General features: G+C 38.3%; 1 protein-coding gene across 3 annotated transcripts in view; it reads right to left on the reverse strand.

Moving 5' to 3' along the window:
* Positions 1-23,597, reverse strand: part of PPP2R2C (protein phosphatase 2 regulatory subunit Bgamma) — a 203,295-nt gene that overhangs the window by 152,862 nt on the left and 26,836 nt on the right. Inside the window, exon 1 of one of the 3 annotated variants that reach the window (XM_052780529.1) lies at positions 16,511-16,580. The exons of the other annotated variants lie outside the window; for them this stretch is intronic. Within the exon in view, the coding sequence (XP_052636489.1) occupies positions 16,511-16,565 (55 nt within the window). The 5' untranslated portion in view covers positions 16,566-16,580. Of the gene's footprint in view, positions 1-16,510; positions 16,581-23,597 lie in introns of those variants that run through there. 3 annotated transcript variants of the gene reach the window in all.

Raw genomic sequence — 23,597 nt, forward strand, 5'->3', positions numbered from 1 at the left:
GCAGCAATTACAAAACTGACTTCATACCTTAAGATGAGATGACCCACATTCCAAATAATTTCATAGATGTCAGGTTCTGGAGTGGGACGTGAAGCCTGCTGAGAGAGGAAAGCCTGAAAAGAGACTAACGGAGAACCTGCAAATATGCACATGGTGTGAAATAATTATAAAATTGTCACTTGGAGGCACTGGACAATACAAAGAAATGATGCTATAAAACACAGATCAGAAAGTGACCTGAAAAAGGAATTTAGAGCAGGCACTGACAGAACTCGCTTAGACTTTGAAGACATGCTTGCATACATATCTGTGCAAGAAAGGAATTGGGAAGAGAGCGAAGGAAGCAAGTGAGAACAGTATTCAAACCCATGCTAAGGGTCATGTACATCCTTCTTGAATAGCAATGGGCCGAAACACACATTTAAGCAGTATCCTGATGCAGCACCTGTGTGGTGAGGCTACTACACAGTCAAACCACTGGGAAAGGAAAGCAGTTTCTGAAACAGCTTCCAAAAATCAGCATTCTGGAAGGATTAAGCTGATAAGATAGAGAAATCTGTCCTGGTTTAGAGAGCTGGGATAGAGTTAACTGTCTTCCTAGTAGCTGGTACAGTGCTATGTTTTGAGTTCAGTATGCGAAGAATGTTGATAACACTGATGTTTTCAGTTGTTGCTCAGTAGTGTTTAGACTAAAGTCAAGGATTTTTCAGCTTCTCGTGCCCAGCCAGCGAGAAAGCTGGAGGGGCACAAGAAGTTGGCACAGGACACAGCCAGGGCACCTGACCCAAACTGGCCAAAGGGGTATTCCATACCATGTGACGTCACATCTAGTATAGGAACGGGGAAGTGGGGGCGGGGAATCGCCGCTCGGGGACTGGCTGGGTGTTGGTCGGTGGTGGTGAGCAATTGCACTGCGCATCGTTTGTACATTCCAATCCTTTCATTATTACTGCTGTCATTTTATTAGTGTTATCATTATTAGTTTCTTCTTTTCTGTTCTATTAAACCGTTCTTATCTCAACCCATGGGTTTTGCTTCTTTTCCCGATTTTCTCCCCCATCCCACTGGGTGGGGGGGAGTGAGTGAGCGGCTGCGTGGTGTTTAGTTGCTGGCTGGGGTTAAACCACGACAAAATCCTAGAGAGATGGAGCGTGAACAATTTCAACAGAAAGAAAAAAAAAAAAAAACCAAGAGAAAATAGTACAAAAGCCGGTACAAAGCAGGTACAAAGAAACAAACTTTCTGCACAAGATTAAGAGAAGAAACAGAGGAAATTCTTTTAAATACTATGGCCTGTCATAAAATATCAGAAGCTGCCTGAGAATTTGTAACACCTCTAAAACATTTTTGAGACTTAAGCAAATAATTAAAAATCAAATCAAATTAGCAGATTGTATTCACTTTCACATTAAAAAGCAAACCACAGCCACTCTTCCTAACATGTTGCTAATTCAGAACTCAAAATATTTCAGGAAATAATAATTCAGGACCAACTCCTGTACATGGCAAGTCTATTAAACAAAATCAACATACAGGATCATTTATTACTGTCTTTGCATTCTACACACAATCATACAAAGATGACAGCTTTGAAGAGAACTTAGCCCAAAAGACTATGCTTTTCACAAGACTGCAGAGAAATAACATGACATATGACAGGACATTCATCCTGGCTGCTTCCTTCCACCAATGTGTTTAATTAATTCAGACAGGCATAGTGCAAACAGCTTTTTCTCCAGCATTACCTTACACCACAAAGAGTAGTTACATATTTCTCTGTTCTACAGTAACTAAGGAGACATGCAAATCCAGTGATTTAGGAGCACCTGCAGACCCCAGACTCCTGGACAGGTGAGAAGGAACTGCTGCAGAACGAAAAAACTGTTCTAGAAAATGATACAGCGCTCAGGGGTTTTTTGTACATAAAATTTACCGCAGTATTGTTGGTACAGCCTCAAGAGAGAGGAAATCTCTCAAAAAACAAATTGTGTCAATATAAACAATGATTTTGCTGTTAGCCTTTCCTCCAGACCATCCAAATATTTAAATTACTGTAGCATCTGAGGTACAGTAAAAAATGCTGCACCTGCTGCAAGAGCTGCAATCCCTGAAATACTCACTTAGTAAAACAAAAGTTAAAAATAAATTCAAGCTAGTTGAAATAAAAGTTTGCAAGACATACTAAACCCCAAATTTTGAGGAGTATGAAACCCTATACTACATCGCAGTAAACAGCAAATGCACCTAAATGTTGTGTTCCAATTCTAGCCACCGTCATACCAACCACAGAGGTGACTTGGCATTGGAAACAGAATATTACAAGGTAAACAATGACTGAGAAGACTCCTGTAGGAATAAGTTGAAAGGACTGGAAGCACAAAGATCAAAAGGAATCATTTTTATTGTGGCTCAAGTCATAGTAAGTGCGAATTAAATAAAAGGAAAACATGTTGCTTATTTTGAACTATACTTACAAGGCAGAGTATAAGTGGAAAGTTATTAATTGATTTTGCAACCTAATAAAGGACTAAGCACCTACAAATTAAGTGTTGCAATGAAAACAGCAGAGGCACCTGGCCCCAAGGAGACTCTCGAAATGCGGGGTGAAGTGCTCAGCCTATCCAGTGCGGAAACTGCCAACTCAGGGGAGAGCTCCCTAGAATCAGCACCCTGAAACACTAAATGCAAAGGTATATACGTTCCTTTCTAGAGTTTAGAGGTCTCAAGATCACAAAGGAGACACACTTGCTGATGTAAGATCTAGAGCCTGAATATGAATTTAGTCCTAATAGTTGGTGCCACTAAATATTCCCCAAAAAACCTGGGAGACTGTCTTACCTTATGATATAATGGTGTGCTGATAAATCATATGGAAAATCCAATATCATTTAATTTTAGTTCAAGAGAAAAAAAATTCTGGGTATGGACATTTACTATTCCTCCTGCTGAAGTTGCACCAGGTGTCAACAAAAAATGCAGTATTTGTGGAATCAGAAATGAACCCAACTGAAAAGAACACAAATCTACGTCTTAGTGATTGAGACACTCACCATAGCAAGGAAATTTTGGGCTTTTTGAGCCGAACTTGAAACAGAGCTATATGCAACTGTGTGTAAAAAGAAATTCAACTTGGCAAGGGAGGGAACAGGAGCCCTAACCCAACACAGGCCAGAAAGCCCCAGCATAACCTGCTGTTGGAAAAGAAAGGTCTGCTAAGCAAAACCAAGCCCTAGCATGTCACTAACCACTTTAATAAAAAAGAAGGGGAGGGGTGGCTGCTTAATGGTACAATTTTTCCTAAACTCTGCAAGACTATATTTAACCTTACATATAGCTAGACAGGCACTAACTCAGTTGCTGAGCAAGCATAAATGCTAGGCCTTAAAATATCTATAGTCTGTAACAGAATGAACTAATTTCAACTAATGAACTGCTGAGCCAGCACAATGAAAAGACTGGAGCATGGGAAAAGTGATGCAATAATAGTATGCTTAAGACAATTATAAATCAAAGAAAAGAGAACAATGTCTCTAAGCTTCAAGGAACAACTCCCTAGGGAGGGGTGAGGAAGACCATCTACCGAGACACCTTGCCTAAGGGCACAGTGATCCGTGATCTGAGGACTGGAACGGAAGCAGTAAAATAAGAAGTGAGCAGTCTGGGAAATCACAGAAGTAAGCTGTGGGTCATCGCAGTTTTGAGGGGATAAAGGAAAATTCAAAAGTCAACAAGGTGGGCACAACAGAAGAGGATCAACACTGCAGACCCCAGCAGCAGAAAACTGACTGTTGTGGAGGCAAGTACTTCTCTGAACAACCTTGATGCACCAGGAAGGATGTCCTTCAATCCCCCATGCCATGAGTGCGGGCTCTAAGGGCCAAGAAAGGGGTCTTGTGTACCTTAGGGGTTGTGAGAGCTTAAGCATCTGGGAGTAAAAGTGTCTACCATAACCAAAAAATTACATATGCTAATGACTGTAGGCTGTTCCTCATATCCACTGTCATTTATGTAATCTCTTTAGTTATAGAATTCCTCCAACAACACACCACTGCCATTCTTATCTCATCATTACCTACCTCACAGTCTGATTGCTGAGATTGCATTTGATCCTTACTTGTTCTGATTATCCCATAGCTAAGTACCACTGATTCTTATCTAAAGACTTACTTGGTAACACACTTAGAACTCTAACTTCTATGACTCCTTGGACAGTAATTAAGAGCGGCTTCTTAATTATTCCATTTATCTATAACAAACCAGGAAGACTTATCTTTTATCGGCGCCAATGTAACTAATAGATGTGAGCATTTCAAGTTCACCAGAAAACACATGAATAAACCAGTAATTTAATACAATATCATTTCAGAGAAAGTACAGTAAACTATCTATCTATCTACATGTATTGGTAAGTAAAACAGAAAATACAAAAGCCATTTAACCTTAATTGAAGTTCTTTAATAACACTGTGGCTAACCAAATCCCTTTCTAAAGGCATGCCATTCACTAGCTACTTGCTTACAGTGATGGAGAGGCTGAGAACACAGAGGTTAGATCTCTACTTCATATTTATAAAATTACACTTAAGAACTGCAGTCTTGTTGGTCTCTCTTAGCTAGGCTGAAGCGGGGTTTGAGCTTGAAGGCTGCAGGGAGAAGGGCTCTTGCAATCCCAAGGAGGCAGAGCCTCTCATTTCTTAGCAACAGCTACAGCCCCTAGAACTGGGTGTCTGGAAGCCGACACAGCAGATTTTTGCCAATCCATCCCCCCCATTTTGCACAGCAGACAGTTCAGCCTCTGTATTTCACTAAATTATTTTTAACTGTAGAGATTTTTGATAATAAAACTGTTTTCAGATTATTCTGTTCTAGTCAAGGCTTCCCAAAAAGCTATTGTTTTCTTCTTGCAACACTACACGAAAATAATTGATAAAAGGTCTAATACTCCAAGAATCCTAAATCTATCATGTCTGTTTACGGGGTGTCCTCTGAGCTCGACTCCTTCACCCTCACTTTGGCAGCATGACCCTTGACCACAAGGCACTCACTGTAACAAGGATTTACTAAGATTTCACTTTACTGCAAGAGATTTCCTACAGCCAGGTCTCCTAAATCTCAGACTTATGAAAGACTACCAATTTTTTTTGCCAGGAATAGCCTTTTTGCATGAAACAATGTTCACTACAATGATTCTGTATTCTGAGAAAAAAAAAAATTTGCATTTCACCATTTCAAAATTCAGCATTTTGCTGAAATGCAGATCAGTTTTCAGACTAATGCACACAAGTAGTAATGTTGGATTTCCATATTTTGCCACAGTATGCAAATTTTCCAAAATGGAAATAATCCAGAATCAAATGGAAAGACATGTTTAATGGGGGTGAAAATGTTAATGGTGCTTCAGAGAGTATGGAAGTTCACATAAGATGGCCACTAAGTATCAATCCTTCCACCTTTGAGGTGACAGTAATCAGAAAGAGGAAGAAGCCAGCGAAGAGTCTCATACTTGTTGCTGGCAAACAAAACTATGGATAAGCCCATTCACAGCTTCCATCACCAGGAACAAGGAAGCGGGTACAACCAGAAAACACAGTTTGGGAGCAGTGCAGCTGATTAAAGAGGCAAAATCACCCCAGCCCTTGGAAATAACTGCTGTTATCACCATTGTAAATACAGCAAAAAGAAAAAATACTGACACAGGACTGTAGAAACAATGTGGCTAATGGAAAATTTGTTATTTGAAGCTAGGAGAAACTTCAGTAGTGTTATATAACAGCATGACATTTCTGTAGCACTGCCAGACTTCTAGCAAATTGTTGGGAAAAATGCAATCACAACTAGTATATATCATACCTTACATTTTATGAATACTTCATCAAGATTTCATATTTACATTTGACAGTCTTATTTTCAAGATCTGACCATAGCAGCAATTGCTACTGCTTGAATTACTGTAAGTCTATGACATCATTAAGACCTTATGATGACATCATTCAAATACCACAGTGTGAACTCATGAAATAATGATGGCATTCAGTTGTAATCAAAATCAAATGAAGGAAAAACTATATAGCACCCAATAGGAAAAAAGTTTTGAGAAGCAGTATTTGTCCCTGAAACACAATGGAGAGCACACCTGGGAAAATCTGATATCTTCAAGTTGCGGGATGATCTTTAATTCCTTCTACTCTTAGAAATAAGCCTCACATTTCCACATCACCAGTCCCCAAAGCCAGCACTTTGCAGTGGTCCTGGGTAAGTGGCTCTAGGTAGCCCTGCTTGAGCAGGGGTGACCAGATGACCTCCAGAGATCCCTTCCAACCTCAACCATTCTGTGATTCTGTAAAATCATGTTATTACAGGCAAAGTTCAAGAATAAATAAGCAGGTCAACATATGGTTGCAGTATTTGAAATAGCAACACAGGAATAAAAAAAGAACAAAAGAAATGCAATTCTACATTACATTTAACAATCAGATTCTCCCTCAGTCACTTCAACACCACACACAATTTGTGAAGATGGTAAATTTGTCCCAACCTCCACTCTACAGCTGAGTTGTCCTACAGCTTGTCTGTGCAGGTAAGCATCAGCACAGCTGTGGTCTGTAAAACAGCTCTGGCCATCAGAGGTGGCAGGGCTGATTCAGGGCTTTCAGACCACCCGTCCCCACCCCCAGCATTGAGGACACCTGGAGATGTTACATGAGCTACCAGAGATGAACAGTCGCTCTCGTCCCTCCTCCTCCCCAGCTTTGGGTGTCCCTCAACTAGAACATTCTTTCAGCTTCAAGACCATTTTGCTTGTTTCTCTTTTATAATACCATTAAAACTCTTGAAAACTTTTACAGTCACATATCGTGAGAAATACTAGTCATAACAATGATTCTTCTAAATTCTGTTGCTGCCACCAATGGTAGAGTTTCTGCCATTAAAAAGAGTCTAACTCACTCCTACTTCATTTTACGGTAAAGAGCTGATACTGTTGCATTGTCTATATCCCATTTGGAAAAAAAAAAAAAAAATCCAATTAGAATGGATTCATGACAAGCTAGACTTCGACCCTTAGTTTTGACTTTGGCTGCCTTTTGTTTGTTTGTGAAGCACTGTAATTGTTTACATACAATATAAATTGAATCTGTGGCATGCGAAATCCAGAGTCTGCAGACTCTGTAGGTAACCTAGGGTTATAGGTTAAAAAACATCGACATCATGACAAATTGCTGTAATTTGAGGAATAATCTGAAATCCTGCTGGGACACAATTGAGTCTGTGAGCCTAGTTGTTAATGATAATAAAAGCTGACACAGTAAAAATGATAAAATTAAAGAGAACGCCCAGTAATATAAGTACCTCCAACGTATGACATTGACGATCCAGTTAAGGGGGCTGGTAAAAATCTCATTGGCAAGTAACTTAATGCTCCATTTCCAGTTACAGAAAGCTCCACTTATTTGTGGAAATGCAACCACTAAGTGCTTTTGTCTTTTCTTGCTTGCATGCTCTCTGTTTGTCATAATTTTAAAAATGTGCAGTTTTCATAATATCTTCAGTAATGCAAGGTCATAATTCCACTTTCTGATTAGTTTGTATCTATGTACCAATAGATAAAAACTGTATTTTTAATGCAGTACACCCATGATACCTTTCTCTGTGTCTTTGACATATCATAAACCAGCTGGCAACATAAAATATAAATCGGCTAGCTATAAGAACAGATGAATCATTAATTACTTGCTCTGTACCAAAAAAAAAGAGAGGCCAGTTTTACAGTATCAAATGGCATATGTAGCTGCTAATTAAAAATTATATTTTAAAAAACCCCCAAACTCAATAAGCGTTATTTAAAACACTAATCGTAGAATCATAGAATACTTTGGGTTGGATGGGACCTTTAAAGGTCATCTAGTCCAACCCCCATATATATATATTGCTATTTTAAAATATCAGTATTTCTCAGAATTTAAAAACATGGTTATTGAATTTTGCTCTGGCTTTGCTTCTTTATTTTTATTCTCCAACAATACCTAGATATTATGGATTAGTGCATATCATTATATGCATCATAAGATTTTTATTCACTCTTCATACTGAATTGTATCTTTCACAGGCCTCACACTTCAGATCATTATTCTCAGCTTTGCAGGATCAGGGGATAATGTCTTCTCACAAATACAATTTACAAGACAAGTAAACGATATGCTACTAATGTTAAAAATCACATAAATCCCGAAACTAAAGCTAACAGGATTCTGACATCTCTTCCTTCTGATAGTACAGTCAACAGGGGGTGGGGAGTTTTCCATCAAAAATTGGCTGTATAATAAAAAAAAGAACACAACAAGGGAATAGGAAGATCGAAAAAAACTAAGAAACCACTTGGATTTGCTTTAGAAGTGCAGGAAGACTCAGATCCATCCTTTGGACTGGATGCTGTGATAAAGTCTAAACCAGTAACACCACTGACACTTGGCTTGCTTCCAAACCTTTTCCAGCCTAATCCCTGAAATAAGCACTCAAAATTGAAGATTGCAAGGTTAAAAAATGCTATGTCTTTATTCATAATTAGCAGCCAACTGCTACTGCTACCCTTTCTTATCATATAGAAAATGAATGCAATTGATCTGCCTTTGAATAGGAAATTTCATTTGCAATTATTTCCAGGGGTTTTTGCATCACTGAAAGCCATGCATGGGGATCAAAAGCTGCACACTCAGCCTGTTATCTTCATGCAGTGGATTCTGAAGGTAACAACTGTTACACAGAATATCCAGTATCTTTTGGCACACTTCTATGTTGCACAACATGTAGGTGTCTAAAGTTTTATATTACTACTTACCAAAAACATTCTTAAATTTCTACTAGCTTATTTTCATAAGCTATTTGTCTTACACTCATATTATCTTATTACCTTATTTCTCATAAGATCTTGTCTGTCCTCTACTCCTCTCCATATCCAGCAGCTTCTCACTGACATCTGCCAAAGCAAGCATCAGGGCCAGACCAAACAATTTTCTTCTTAGTAAGATTTTCTTTCGTTGAGGTAGGATCCTTATCAAAGGAAATGGCTTCCAAGAGCCCATCCACAGAACAGAAAGGGGAAATACTGCCCAAGCAAAAATATGTGCAAATTAGGTTTTCATTCAGGGCACATAATTTAACCACATCACAGCTGATAAGGAAAAGCAGCGTGAAGCCCTTCACTGGTGTGAAGCACGCTGAAGAAACAGTTGTAAGACAACTTCATCAGAAGCCATGGGTCCCCAGGATAAGTTGATTGATTTGGTCATTTCTTCACCCAAAGTGCTGTCACTGATCTCTGTGTTGTCCAACAGGCTTCTGTCAAGTTCTGCAGACTCTTAGTGAAGCTATTAAAGGTCTCCAGATCAAACAGTTTAAAAGTTCCAAGGTCAAATTTTGATGTAATGTTCCAAGAGGAATTTTTCCTATCTAACAAGATGGTCAGGAAAATTTATACAGTCAAGTGTTGTGAACTGTAATCGAATACACAATTAATTACAATGAAAACTGACCTTGCTTTAAACACTCTGGTGTATGGGAAATAGCCCTAATTATTTGGTTTGTCAAAAAAAGGTGAATGATTTTACTTGATTTTAATTTTCAGTAAGAACAAAATATTCTAAATACAAATGTATTTTAAAACTGTACCACAACAGAGTGATCATAATTATACAAAATCAATAAGCGCTTTGTCCTACTTTTTATACCAGATTTTTGCAGCATTCTGCACCCAGGTTTTTATCCATTTTCTATCAATACAAAGCAGCACTATATAAACAAATCAAGGCTCCACACCATGGACTGATCCCATTCCTTATTTCACAAGGACCTCAACCGATTTCACGAAGGACTCCCTCTTGAAGCAGGCTGCTTTTACAGGAACTTTTGCATGGGTCAGATTATGGAAGATTGGGGCCCTTCTTGCTTTGTTCTTGTACAAACGAGCATTTGCTTTGGCACACTTGGCACTAACCCCACACTTATAAAATTCAAGTGTTTTTCTGAGCACATCCCCAGCCCTTGAAGAGAACCAAAGATGGAATAAAACTGCAAGAATGGCATAGCTTCTTATTTTGACAGTATAATTTTGAAAATTCTTATACATTATAAGATGTAAAATTTGTAATTTTACTCACCCTAAACCCAACAAAATCTGAAACACAAACTACGCACAATTCAACTACACTACTATCTGGTACATAAATGAAAGGACTTTTACCACGATCTTTTAAGCGCCAAATCATAATTTATGATGAAAGACAGAAAATAAATTCTAGTAGATTTGCACTATATTTCTACAGAAACTAATGACAAGCCTGAAAAATGATGCTAAAAATAGACAACACAAATGTGCAATATAAGGTCTCCTAAGTATCTTTATATTTGCCATTAAGACATTAGGACATCTAAAGAAGGAGCTGATCTTTTCTACATAGATTCTCTCAAATCTAGCCTTCCAAACTTTCAAATCTGTTTCCAGATATTAGTGATTAGAGAAAGATCTATATTGAACAAAATATATGATAATTATTAATATAAATATATAATAATATAAAAGATACACAATAAAGAAAAAATAACAAAATAAAATAGATTTTAAAGCTTTTTTAAAAGTTGCAGAAGGAACAGTTGAATGTATCTAGTATTTTCCAAAGAAGATTTAGAATAAATTAGCAATGAAAACCTGACTTTCTCTTATTAAGAGTACTTGGGTATTCCAGTGTTCACTGCAAAGGTGAAGAACACAAAATAAACTTAGATTTTATAATCAACTCAATAACACATTTGAACCTGGATTTACAGTTCCCACTGGGAACTTAAAGAATGAAAAAGAAGCCAGAGCAAACCATGACATGGCTTTTTCATGACATACATGCACAGCTATAAAATGTTAACAGCTAAACAGAAGAACTCAAAAGTTATTTTCCCTTCTTAATGCAAGCACCACAGTTTAAGAAAGTGGCTGCCTCTAGGTTTCAGAGTCTAAGGATTTACAACCTAGGGGCCAGGCTCTGCAGTTATTAATCCCAGGAATGCCCTTTGCATGAAGAAATTTTAAAGGACAAAAAATGCAGAATCTAATAATAAATAAAGATAAAACATAAATAAATATTGCAAGTATAGACAGGACACTGACCTTATTAATACTGTTTATATAGCATCCTTAATAAACTTTATGCATTTAAAATACAAATTTATATCTCTAAAGGTATCAACTCTTGCTCAAAATCAGCTACTCTTTTGGAAGGTTATGGAGAAATCATTTGAACAGCGCCGTCAATATTAAACACTGTATGGAATGTTATCTTAAAGTCACATTTAAGCTAGGTATATAAAGTTGCACATATTATGTAATTGGACATTACCTAATATCGTAGAAAAATCTGAGGTCTTTACTATAGGCACAGATTTGGGAGTTGGCTTTTATGTCTCATCAACTAAATGATAGCTAGTAAAATGACTTGAAAATGCAGAAGTTTTAGGGACAAATAAGGAAGAACAGACCCTCAATTAACTGCCATGACTTTAAAAATATTTTTATGCAATTTGTGAACTGACAATGCAGTTATAGGTGAATTTCTTATTTTCATATCATATTAGTGAGACTTTCATCTTTCATTTTTAAAAATATGCTGAACTTCAAGTAAACTTTAGTCAGGACTTCAAGACATGACCTATTTCGAAGATGCACCTTACTTGATACTGAAGATGTGTGTTATCTAACACAATACAAATAGGTCAGGGCTTCTGTTCTAGTTCTTTTTGTTATAGCTAAAATCAGTACAGACTAAAATTAATACACACAGCAGACAAAGAAAATAGAAGTTATTACCATAGCAATACTCAAGAGATACAATCAGGTCACAAAAACTGGAAAAAAAGCAGAAGCATCACTTCAAAACCAATAGGCACTACAAAAGGATGAGTTCAGCAACTGCAAAAACAATTGTGCGTTAAGCAAATAACCACTGTACAAGGAATGGAAAAGGTGTTCAGAAACATGTTCAAAAATACAAAATCAGTAATCCACATCACCATGGTATTACTAAAGCATAAGGTGATATACCAGCAAGCCTCTGACTTTTAAGCAGAAAATCATTTAAGCAGAAAATCTTATATTCATAAAACTTCAGTAACAGAAAGGTAAGGAGCTACCAGGATCAATTCAAATCTATAAGCCAAAGTAGTTTATACTTAAGCCCACAGATTTAACTCAAATGCCATTTCCTTCTAGAGTTACAGTATGCTCAGTAAGGCACGGAGAAGTGTTTTTCATCATATATATGATGCAGCACAAGTTAAAGAACAAAGTGTAGCCACAGTTCTCAATTTTCTTGTAATCACAACTGATGGTCAAATAAAATCCAAAAATATTGTGAAACTGATTATCAACTGCAATTACAAGCCAAAATTAATGTCCCTATTATTGGTATAACGGACAAAGCTAGCATGTGGGTGGTGATAGCCATGGGATGTCCTTTCTGTTCTTGGTGGAAACAAAGAATTCCTCTGGCTTCTTGTGCTGGCCCCTTCCCCCTCCCACTTCCTTCCTAGCTTACTGAGTTCTGGACACACACCCTCTGTTTTAATTATATATCAAATGTATAAATTAACGTTATAAAAATTCCTTACCTCTAGTTTCATTTAAAAAACATGCAAAAAGAAGAGAAGACCTATACCACCACTTGCATATAACCAAACTGTGCCAATTCTTTAATATGCTTCTTTTCCTGTATGTTACATTCTCATTCCACAGTCATCTTCTGTTTGTGTCTTTCAGAAGATCAGCCCCAAGGGACAAGGATACAATATTTGTACGCTTTGCAGCAACATTTATGCACCACCATTCTCTTACATAATGCTGCTGTGGTATGGCAAAGTTTCCAGCTCTGTAAAGGACATTGTCAAGAAGATGCACATTCAGAACTTACTCTTTGTTTGCAGCAGTTTCTTTTTTAAACAGCTCTTATTCCCTTTACTAAAATGATATTGAGTACGTTTGAGCATGAAGAAGAGTGAAAATCCAGCACTTGCAACAGCAGGTATTATTTGGATCTGCAAATAAGAGCATAAAATCAGCCATACATGCTCCAAGATCCCTATATCTCAGCATCCTGTCAGGAACAGCAGCCTCAGGAGGAATATAAAGAACAGGGGCAGCATACAGAGTCCTCTCCTGGGCTCCAGGAATTTGTAGGTCAGGGACTACCTCAGAACACAGCTTTTGGATTTCAGTGTCTCCTGGATCTTTCTTCCATGAATGTATCCAGTTTGTCTTAAGCATAGGAAAACTACATGTCCTGCCCTGTGGCAAGCAGGCCCACAAAGTATACTCTGTCAGGGCATTTTTAATAGTGCATAGGGGTACTTATGCACGAGCAATTTTAGCCCAACCTATAATTATATACATTTTAATCATAAAATAGAAAAGGGGGTAGGGGGTGGGGGTGCATTTTTTGAAATGAAATTCTTTTTAATTAGAGCATCTCAGAGTTTAACGTACTGCTTTTTAAATGCAAGATCAGTTAGGGCTTTTAAGTCTGAACATTAGCATATTGCAACTTTTGGTAAGAAATGGCAACATTTGGAACACCTGCTGGCTCTTAACAAGAGCAGTCTGCCTCATACAGAAACATGATATGATCAGCAGTACTTCTCTATCAAGTCTGTGGACCAGAAAACAGAGACAGTCCTGTGTCCTACTCCACTTAAAGTGGGCTGGTTTACATCCACATTGCTGTGGACTAGCACTTTTCAGATCAGCTAGAGTCATGTTCACATTGCATAGCACTTGGCTTGTAACTCCTCTGGGCTACACATGGTGCCCCTCAGACGCAATGACTATTGTTTTGGGGGGGGGGGGGGGGTGTCAGTTCAAAGTGCTTCCAATGCTGAGAAAGTTGCGTTGCACCACACCGGAATTAGAGCATGACGCCAAAGGCACATGCATAGATGTAGGTCAGGCTAGGGCATACGAAGATGCAAGCACTGCTGGAACAGTGCTGAAGCACAGTCAAACTTGGCATGGTTCACACCTGCACTGCCTAGAGGACATCCTGAATACACTATACTGCTTGCTGTGCCTGAGTTTTCTCTTCAAGGGAACTACTTCAAAAGGAAGTGCAGGAGCTAAATTATCACATCAAGTGAGCAATGTGTGGGGTCACGCCAAACTGGCACCATGGAGACACTGTGGCTTTGTCTACACTGCTAAGCTAAAGAGTCAGAGTATGGGTCTGGGTGCTGGCATGCAATTTCTGTACCGTTAAGCTGTTACTACAGTTCCCAAAATGGTTTTTGTCTTTGCCAGCTAGTGCTCTCCTACACAGTGCCTGGAGATGGTTCGGGGAGAACATGGGCCAGGGACCATACCAATGGGTAGTTCAGATGTATCATCCAACTTTGTTCTGGAGAGTACAAGTGTTTAGCCGTATGGACGCAAATCTTTATGTTTCTTGGCTTTAGAGCCACAGCAGAAATCCTGGTCCTTTTTATTTACTAGTACTGTCTCTTAACCACAGCTCCAGCTGCATTCATAGCTCAGCATGAGCTAGGAGCTCAGGGCAAGAGCATACCCCTTCCTACACATTCCTTCCTTTCACAAAAGCAAGGTCAAAGCATACACACATTGATAATAGTTTAATTAAAAATAAAGAAACACAAGAGCACGATTATCTATACCAAATTAATGAATCAATTACGTGGGGAAAAAAAAACATTATGCTCCAGCACAAAAAGCACCATAAAATTCTGCTTTCCCTGGCTCTAAACTCCTGATGCCCAAAGACAACTCTCAAACTCAGAACACATTCTGTTGTGCATAAAATAGTCAACAAGTAAAAAGCAAGAAGTAAATTAATACTTATAGTTAATACCTTTCCTTCTACATAGATGGCAGTAAAAGTAAGTTGTCAATAGTTGCAAAGATTTTGTCAGCAGAGGCCCATTAAGGAAAATACCGTACCTAATAGAAAGCAGGTTTGTTTCCAGGTTTGTTTCCCCAGTGACTACAAAACAGTAGTAAAGGACTGATTCAACACTACCTGAAGTTAATAAAATATATCCTATTTGCTTTAAAGACTGAATTGTTTCTTAGAGGTGTATAAGAGCTACGAATCTGTCTTTCTTCACTCAGGACTCAACAACTAATCTCTCAATATTAAAGGAAGATTACTTTCCAGGCAAATTAATTTAGGATTTGCTTTTAATTTAAAAAAAAAAAACCAACTTCCTCACTGCTTTGAAATTCATCCTTAACCTCTGGTTGGTCTTTTTGCTCATTTGATTGTTATTACATTTCTCATTTTGCTATGGCTCTGTGAAAAGGTTTCCTCAGATTGATGTCTGAACTTATATTTTCTGAAGCATAAATAACATTAGCATTTACCAAAAAACAACCATATATATGAGTCATAATAAAAGATATAGAAAAGTAATGATAAAAACAGACAAACCAAAAATGTGCACAGTATGAAAACTGCCAAAGAAAAGTATTTCAAGAAGGCCTAAACACATTAAAAAGAATAGGCTCAGTATCCTGAAACAAACTTCACACTAGATACTACTCCTGGACCTTAACTGAGTTGGTGGAATGTATCAAAATAATAGAGACGATTTATTGGGTGATTAATCTTTGAAGGTATATCACATTATTAAGAAACATTCTTCTAATATAGTGGGGAAATGCGAGACCATTTTCAAATATTGTGTTTTAACACATATGAATTAAAAAGGCCAACAAGAAACCTCCTCTTCCAACAGAGAAATTACCTGCTGTGACATTTGAAACCAAATTCTAAATAGTTTCAGAAAACAGCCAGCAAATTCAAAGTCCGAATATGTAGGCTCATAAAACTTTAGATCAGAAAAACTTGGTAAGAAGGATCTCCACTCTGAAAACCTACGGTCTTGTACTACATTTTATTTTGACTTAATTTTAAAAGGTGAAAAATGATAAAGGAGACAGGAATCCAAGTAAAAAATTGACAGATATAAACCAAAGATGAGTAGCACAAGGTATTCATAAAGGAATATGGAGACATTCACCTCTAGATGTTCACCTGACTCTGTTGCAAATCAACAGTATTTGAGAGCTGACAACTGTTCTATAAACATTGTAAAATGAATTCACAGACTCAGTTCAGCTGTTGACCAAACCAGTTTGTACATCACACACAAACCATGTGAGTGGGCATCTCTTAACCCATCAACAGCAGAAAAGCCAAAGACTGAAAGGGTAGGCAGACTCAGTAGGCATGTAAACTGTACAGACCTCCAGAGACATATCCATATATTAATTCATATTGACTGAGGGACACGATACTGTTTTAATTCATTGACTTTAGTTGAAAAGATTTAATGGGTTCATGCCGAAGATGCATTCACCCAGATCTGTCCTCCCAGTTCAGATACTTTTGTTCATTTCTCACATCCACATTAGTCTGTATTTCTTCACATTACAATAAGGTCTTCCAGTGCAGTGTTCTACCACTCACTTTTATGCTTGTTTTCTTCTCTTGCACCATCAGGTAGGGACTCTGGAACTGACATCAAATAACATGCTTGTCAAAGCTTGTCATTAATCCTAACAATGAAATTCTTCAATTACCATCAGACAAGGAGACCCACTGTTGAAAATCATGATTGTTACAGCTATTAATGCAAATGGTATGATAAACAAGCCTTCAGAGCCACTTTGGAGCTGGCTCTGTAGTTTCACAGACCTCTTTGCAGAAATTCGCTGTAATTTACAAAACAATCGGGGTGGGGGGTGGAGGGGTCAAGGAGTCCATAAAAGCTTTGTATTGCCATTATTATATCTTCTGATTCATAGAACGGTTTGGGTTGGAAAAGACCTTTAAAGATCACCTAGTTACAGCCCCCTTGCCATAGGCAGCAACACCTTCCACTAAACCAGGTTGCTCAAAGCTCCATCCAACCTGGCCTTGAAAAATTCCAGGGATGGGGCATCTACAACCTCTCTGGGCAACCTGTTAAATATAACCTGTTCTCAGGTTACACTGGGGACCAGTCATTTTCCAGAATTATTCCCCCCACTGTAGCCCATAGGTTGAGGTGGGTAGAATGGCAACAGATAGTTGCGATCTCCTGCAGGAAACCTTAACTGAAGAAAGTTATCCGAGGTGAACTCCTATTCAATATAGAAAAATCTTGGTCAAAATGGCAGTGAACAAGGCAGGAAGATATGTGCCACTTATTTAACAAGATGAAAATCCCCTCTGCTAGTACAGAAGTGGAACAAAATCAATACCTATACAAGAAGTTCCCAGAGCTCTGTTTTGTTTTGCAGCATATGTGAGATGACAGACTACTACCTTTGCCTTAAATCCTGGGTTTTTTTATGGTATCTGCAAAACTTAAGCATTTCACTGCAGTTGTTTTATATACAGATACATTTGGAAATGTTTTTATTTTAACCACTTATCAAAAGTGGAGTTCATTAACAAATACTTCCCTGAAATTTTTCCTTTTTCTGTACCAGGTACCGTGGAGACACTTACTATCCACTCTGTAATTTTTTAAACCATTATGGTACTGATCTCTTGAACAGGAAGAGCTGTGGGGAGTTGCAAGATGAAGAAGAATAAGGGCAGGAGCAAAATAGACTCACAGAGAAGAAAGATGATGGGGGTGTAAAGGACCTGAATTACAAACTATTAAAAAAAAAAAAAAACCAACAACATAAAAACCTCACACAGATAAAAGAAAAAATAATATACATTTGACCCAAAGCAAACACTGCAGCTTGATTCTACAAGTATAAAAATGTCACAATTGGAATGAAATAAATCACTTCTCAATTTGACTCCAGGAGGCTGAAGTTCAGTAAGTTTACTTAAAAATTAATAACAACAACAATAATAATAGTAAATGGATTTTATATTAAAAAATGTTTCTGCAGGAAATCCTCCATTTCCTTCAATGCTCCCTGTCCATGTCCTCTGCAAAGAACAAGAACATGTCAAACACGCGTGCCTCCTGTTTCAGTTTGTCTGCAGGTGCTGGTAAAATAAATACAGAGTAAGAAATTGTTTCAGTTCTCTTCAGCCTTGACTCACCGTTAGACACTGATGTTTCAGTGTGCAGTCTGCATAATCAACATTTATTTCCAATCAGGATTCTCAACTCTTCAGGTTCAGGCTTGTCTTTCGCAATCTCACTATTTACCTCCTCTCCCACTAGCACTACTCATTATGGCTGATAGCATAATTTGCTATGCTAATGCTTACTGTAAAAGCAGTAAACATGGCTTCTCTCCAAAATAGCAAGATGGAAGATTATAAAGTCATAATTCCTGATCTTCTCATAAAATAACTGTCCAGGCATTCTGTTCTCCATCTGCTCTGTGGTTATCAATCTGTGATACACCACCTCGTGTAGCAAGGACTCAAGCTGTGAGGGAGGTGCCATGTCAGATGAAAACAGAAAGACAGACTTCCGTGCAGGGTAATAAGACGGGAACAGTGTTGCTAATGGTTTTGTAAACTTCTTCAAACAGGGACAGCTACATTTTAAATAAGAGGATGAAAATTCATATGCAATTTCAGTTACCTAAAATAACTTCAGAATATTTAAGTAGGAGCTGTATTCCTTGTAAGCTTAACCTAAATTACCTTAGACTATTTCATTTTTCTGATTAAATCTCCACTCGACACTTCTAGCTGAAGCCAGATCCTATCATATTAGCTCTCACAGTTTTATATTGCTCCCAGCTTCCAAACATGGTGAACATTTTTGTTTTAAAAAGACTTTTGTGACTCAGTACATCTCATGTTGCCTTGGTTAAATTCTTCATGCTTCTGTTTCAGCTGGCACAGTAAAGACATAGCTGCTGCTTGTTCCATTATACAGGCTGAAGCCTTGCAGTCTGGGCTTTTGTGTTGTAATCACCAAGACAGGAGAATGAGAGGACAGATTTCATTATAAATATTAGGAAAATACTTTAATTTGCCCTTTCAAAGCTAAATAGGCCATAAAAAAATAAAGACCCCAGTTAGTCCCCATTTCCTCTCCAGAACCTTCTAATTAATTTTCCATAATAAAAGGAAGGTTAAAGATAGGGTAATTGGCAAAAACTTTACTGCTGAAAGACAGAGTGGTCTATTATGCCCCCAGAAAACACACCTTGCATGACCTCTTTTCAAGCACAAAAGAGGAGATCTGCAAACAACTCCTGGTGATTTCATTTTAATTGAAGCTCTCTATGCAATACTGCCCTGCTCATCTTACTTTGTGTTTGTAAGTTGTAAGCTTCTAAGAACACCAAGCTTTCTCATATGCAATACAGTAGCCAGTCAGCATCCCTCTGAGCTCTGAATTCAGTGTTTTCAGCCAGCCATTGCAGCTCATTCACAGGAATGCTCATGTCATCTTTTTTTCCAGAGATTCAAAACTAACCACTCAGACAAAAAAAAAGTCAAATTACAGCTTTAAAAATCTTGTACAAAAGGATTCTGTAAACTAGCTGGACTAGAAATATCTGATATATGTAAATGGTATACACACGTGGAAGGCATCCATTTCAGGAATGTCCAAAAAGACCGCGAGACACTGGAAATTGTGGTTATTTCATATCCATTTAGTGCTGTTTCTACTTAGCACAGTTATTCTTTTGATTCTATAAAGATCAATGGAAGAAAAATACAGACTGGTGAGTTTCAGTGATTCTGAGATTCATAAGCAAGCCCCCAGGTGACTTGGCCTGACCCCCTGAACACACCAGGCAATTTCTAGCTGAGTAAACTAGATTGGGGAGGGCAGCAGGCTAATGCATCCCTTCAGCTTCCAGTGCCTCTACATTGCTCTGGGTACATACTACTCTTACATTTATTCTTGCTAACAAGTTGATTTTCCATCAGCCAGTTACCTGAAGAGACAAACCATCCGTCATCTACTTCCCAATTACAAAATACCTTTTTTTGTTGTTTTGCCTTTAAAACTCTCATAGTTTAGCTATGCTTTGGCCCTATTCTATCATCTCTGTGTCAGCTTAGTCACCCAGTTCTATTGGAGCTACTTGATAGGGACTCCCTCTTTTTTCTTATTTTATGCCCTATGATCACATATAACTCCATTTTCCAAAACAAAAACTTTTCCTCATCAACACTGATTTAAAGATTTTTTTTCCTTCTTTTTTTTTTCTTTTTTAAGGAACTGTGGGTAATCCTATCATATACAGTCATGCTATTTCTTGAAGCCAAGTCTGTGTCTGCTAAAATATCTCCTCACATTTTTAATTATTTAAGTTCCTATATCAATTTCTATCATCCAGAAATTCTGCAAACTGCTTTGTTTTATTTTTATATAAATAAATTAATAAGTTATTGAAAAATATCATTTTGCTATCTTCATTCTCAAGGTCATGAAGCTATTAGTTGGCAGTCCTGTAAGCATTATGAGTTAATTTATTGCCTTGCAAATAGTTTCAAAAAGCTTTTCATACAGACAATAATAGATTATGCAAGCAATCTTCAACAGAAGTGAAGAATTTATGATTTTCCCATCTCTGAGGGAAAAGGCTTCAAGCAGATAAGGATAATTTTAACGTCGTCTTATTGGTGCAGGTTTTCTAGTCTTCATAATAGTGCAGCCTGAATCTACATGTTGCCAAGCAATCAAATAAGTTTACTGGATTGTGTGTCATTATAAAACATTTAAAGAAGCAGCCAGGCTGAACTTCCAATTCATAAACAGGAAAATGTCTGTAGCTCAACCCAAATGCCATCCTTGAGTTCTAAAATCAGCACTGTCTTACACAAAGGTGGTTCTGAAAGGCTACAAGAGGCCTCTAGGGCACTGCTGAGCACTCCACTGAGTAAAGTAAAAGCCAAAACACCTGAAATCTGTCCTGTGTAATGGTGACTTTTAGCATTTGTACTTTACTAGTGCCTAGAGGTTCCTGTGATATACCACAGCCTTATGTGCTAGGCACCACACAGAAGCAGCACTGTAAATCCTCCAGAAATTTATCCTCTAAACTCATTAGAATGATATTCCAGTCCAGTCTCTATTGCTGAGTAAAGCTTAAAATGTAAATAGGGCTTTCCACTTCTGACAGAGAAACATGATGTCTCTGCACGCTACAGCCTGGCAGCTCCAACCTGTCAGCAGTCCTAAAAGAAAACTAGTAATTTCACAGAAAACAAAGCCAGATGATAACCATAACTGTAAAACAGACAGTAAGAGCTTGAGATCAGTTCCGCAGGCCAAACTCAGAAAAGGAAATAGGATAGAAGATATATACAGATAATAAATTGGTCTCCATTATGCAGAAGATCACATTAGAGGCATATTCTACTCACAACACAATGCTCTGCAGAGACAAACAAACTAGTTAGATACTACAAGCAGTACAGAACAGTGCTCAGCCTGCTCGAAACAGTACACCTGAAGAAAAGGAAAACAAACCCAAAGCAGGCTAAAATGACTCTCTTTTTTACAGGACTCAAATCTCCCTGCAGGTCACACTTCTGCACCATGTAGCCAAATCCTTCATGTCCCCACACTGCCTTACACATTATGAATCCTTGCCAGAGAAGAGGCCCAGGTAGCAGCAAATACACCCATGGGCCATCACCAGAGTGCAGAGCTGGTGTCACCAGCAAGGATTTGGTTTCCTCAATCACAGCATCTTGTCTGAGGTGAGGAACCACTGCTGGGGAGAGGCAGAACCCACCTAATCTGGACCAGGAAGAACATCTTTGCAAACAGGCTCACTAAACCCAGTGAGGTGGCTTTAAACTGTTTTTTTTCAGGGAATGGAGACCAACACCCTGAGGCAAGAGAGAAAAAGCTTTTACTGCTGTGGGTAGGGGTGTGTTACAGACTTCCTAACCAAGTAAGTGGAGGGGTTTTAACCACCTGGACATCTGCTGAGAGGACAACACAGAACTACACTGGCAATCCAAGTTCTTGCACTGCATTGGTGACAATTTCCTAACACAAATGCTAAAGGGGCTCACTAGCAGTAACGCTGCTTAAGCCACGGCTCACAAATAGGGATGAACTGGTAGGTTAACCTTGTCCAGTGGCCTGGGTTGCAGTGACCTCAAGATGACTGAGTTAAGGACACGGAGAAAGGTTGGAAAAGTAAGCAGCAGAGTGGGGAGGGATATTAGAAGCACTGATTTACGCTTATTCAAGGGAACAGCAGGGTAAAATCACAGGGGAATAGGCATAAAGGGGAAGAGTTCCCAGGAGAGCTCCCTGATTTTTATTAAGAATTCAGGAAGGAAGGAAGCCCTTGTGCAGGGAGGCTAGGAGTTCTGGCAGTAAGCCCGCTTGGCTTAGGAAGATGCTTTTTGATGAGGTAAATTTAAAAAAAAAAAATGGAGATGAAAACAAGGACAGGCAAAAAGGAAGAGTATAAAAGCACTGTTCAGAAACTTGGGGACAAAATCAGGGAGGCCAGACCTCACCTGAAGACAGGCCTAAGGAGGGACACTTCAGGTAACACGTAAGGAAGCCATGGGTATGACAGCTGTAAAAGGAAGTTCAGAAAATATGTGGGTGACAGACGGAAGAGAGAACCCAGTGACAGATGACAAGAGAAAGACTCGGTGTCTTTTTCATCCTGATCTTTACAGGAAAAGCTTCTGCACATACCAGCATGCTTCACGTGGGAGGCTGGACTACCTAATGAGAATATCCCTTCAAACTACCATTCCTGTGACTAAGCCAGAAAGTCAAATAACCAAAGATACTGCAGAACTGAAGTACAATAAAGGATTTATCTTATAATCACAGTGCACTCCCTAGTCTTTCTTATACCGACTCTCCATACTTGAAGCTAGATACACCCTTTAGAGAAATATTCTTGGGGGATTTGAAACATGTAATTTACTTGCTCCAATTATAGCTGTGTATCAGTATGAGCAAGCCATTCTGAAACACAGTTTTGAGTTTGTTATTCTCTGCAAATTACAATCAGAGATACACAGACTGTCTCATCAATCACAGCAAGACTGAAGAAATATGTTGCCAGTAGACTTTAACTGCTCATAAGCACTGATAATTTTATCCTGCTGAATTGCTTAGTGCCCTGTAGCACTGCTGTAAAGGACAATCAAGCAAGCTAGAGCCACAGCCAGAAAGAACTGAGGAAACGAGGGGGAAAGCACTGTTCCCCTAATCTCTAAAGGTCATCTTCTATCCTCACCACCAAAGCATCTGAAACACCTCCCTACAGTGTGTTTCTAGATCCTCTGTCATGTCAGGTGATGTTTGTTCTCTTACTCTCTCCCCTGGGTATGCAATGTTTCAGGAGAAAGTGTTTTTAACACTTATGCAGTTGTCTATGACTGGAAAACATAAGCAATCTTTATGCGAGGAAAGACAAGCAAAAACATTTTAAGAAGAAGAGGTGCTTTTATTGTGTTTAGAGGGAATAATTTTGCTTTTTGTTTTTTTCACTGAGAAATCATAAAACATTCTCATGCTACAGAAAACACAGAACATGAGAAGATTACCTAAACTGATCTTTTTAACTTCCCATGGTTGCCAAGATCTAACCATATTATTGAACTTGTTGCTTTTAAGATAATGTAATTCAAAAATATCACA

This window comes from Harpia harpyja, chromosome 2, assembly GCF_026419915.1.
Source record: "Harpia harpyja isolate bHarHar1 chromosome 2, bHarHar1 primary haplotype, whole genome shotgun sequence".
Classification (NCBI taxonomy): Eukaryota; Metazoa; Chordata; class Aves; order Accipitriformes; family Accipitridae; genus Harpia; species Harpia harpyja.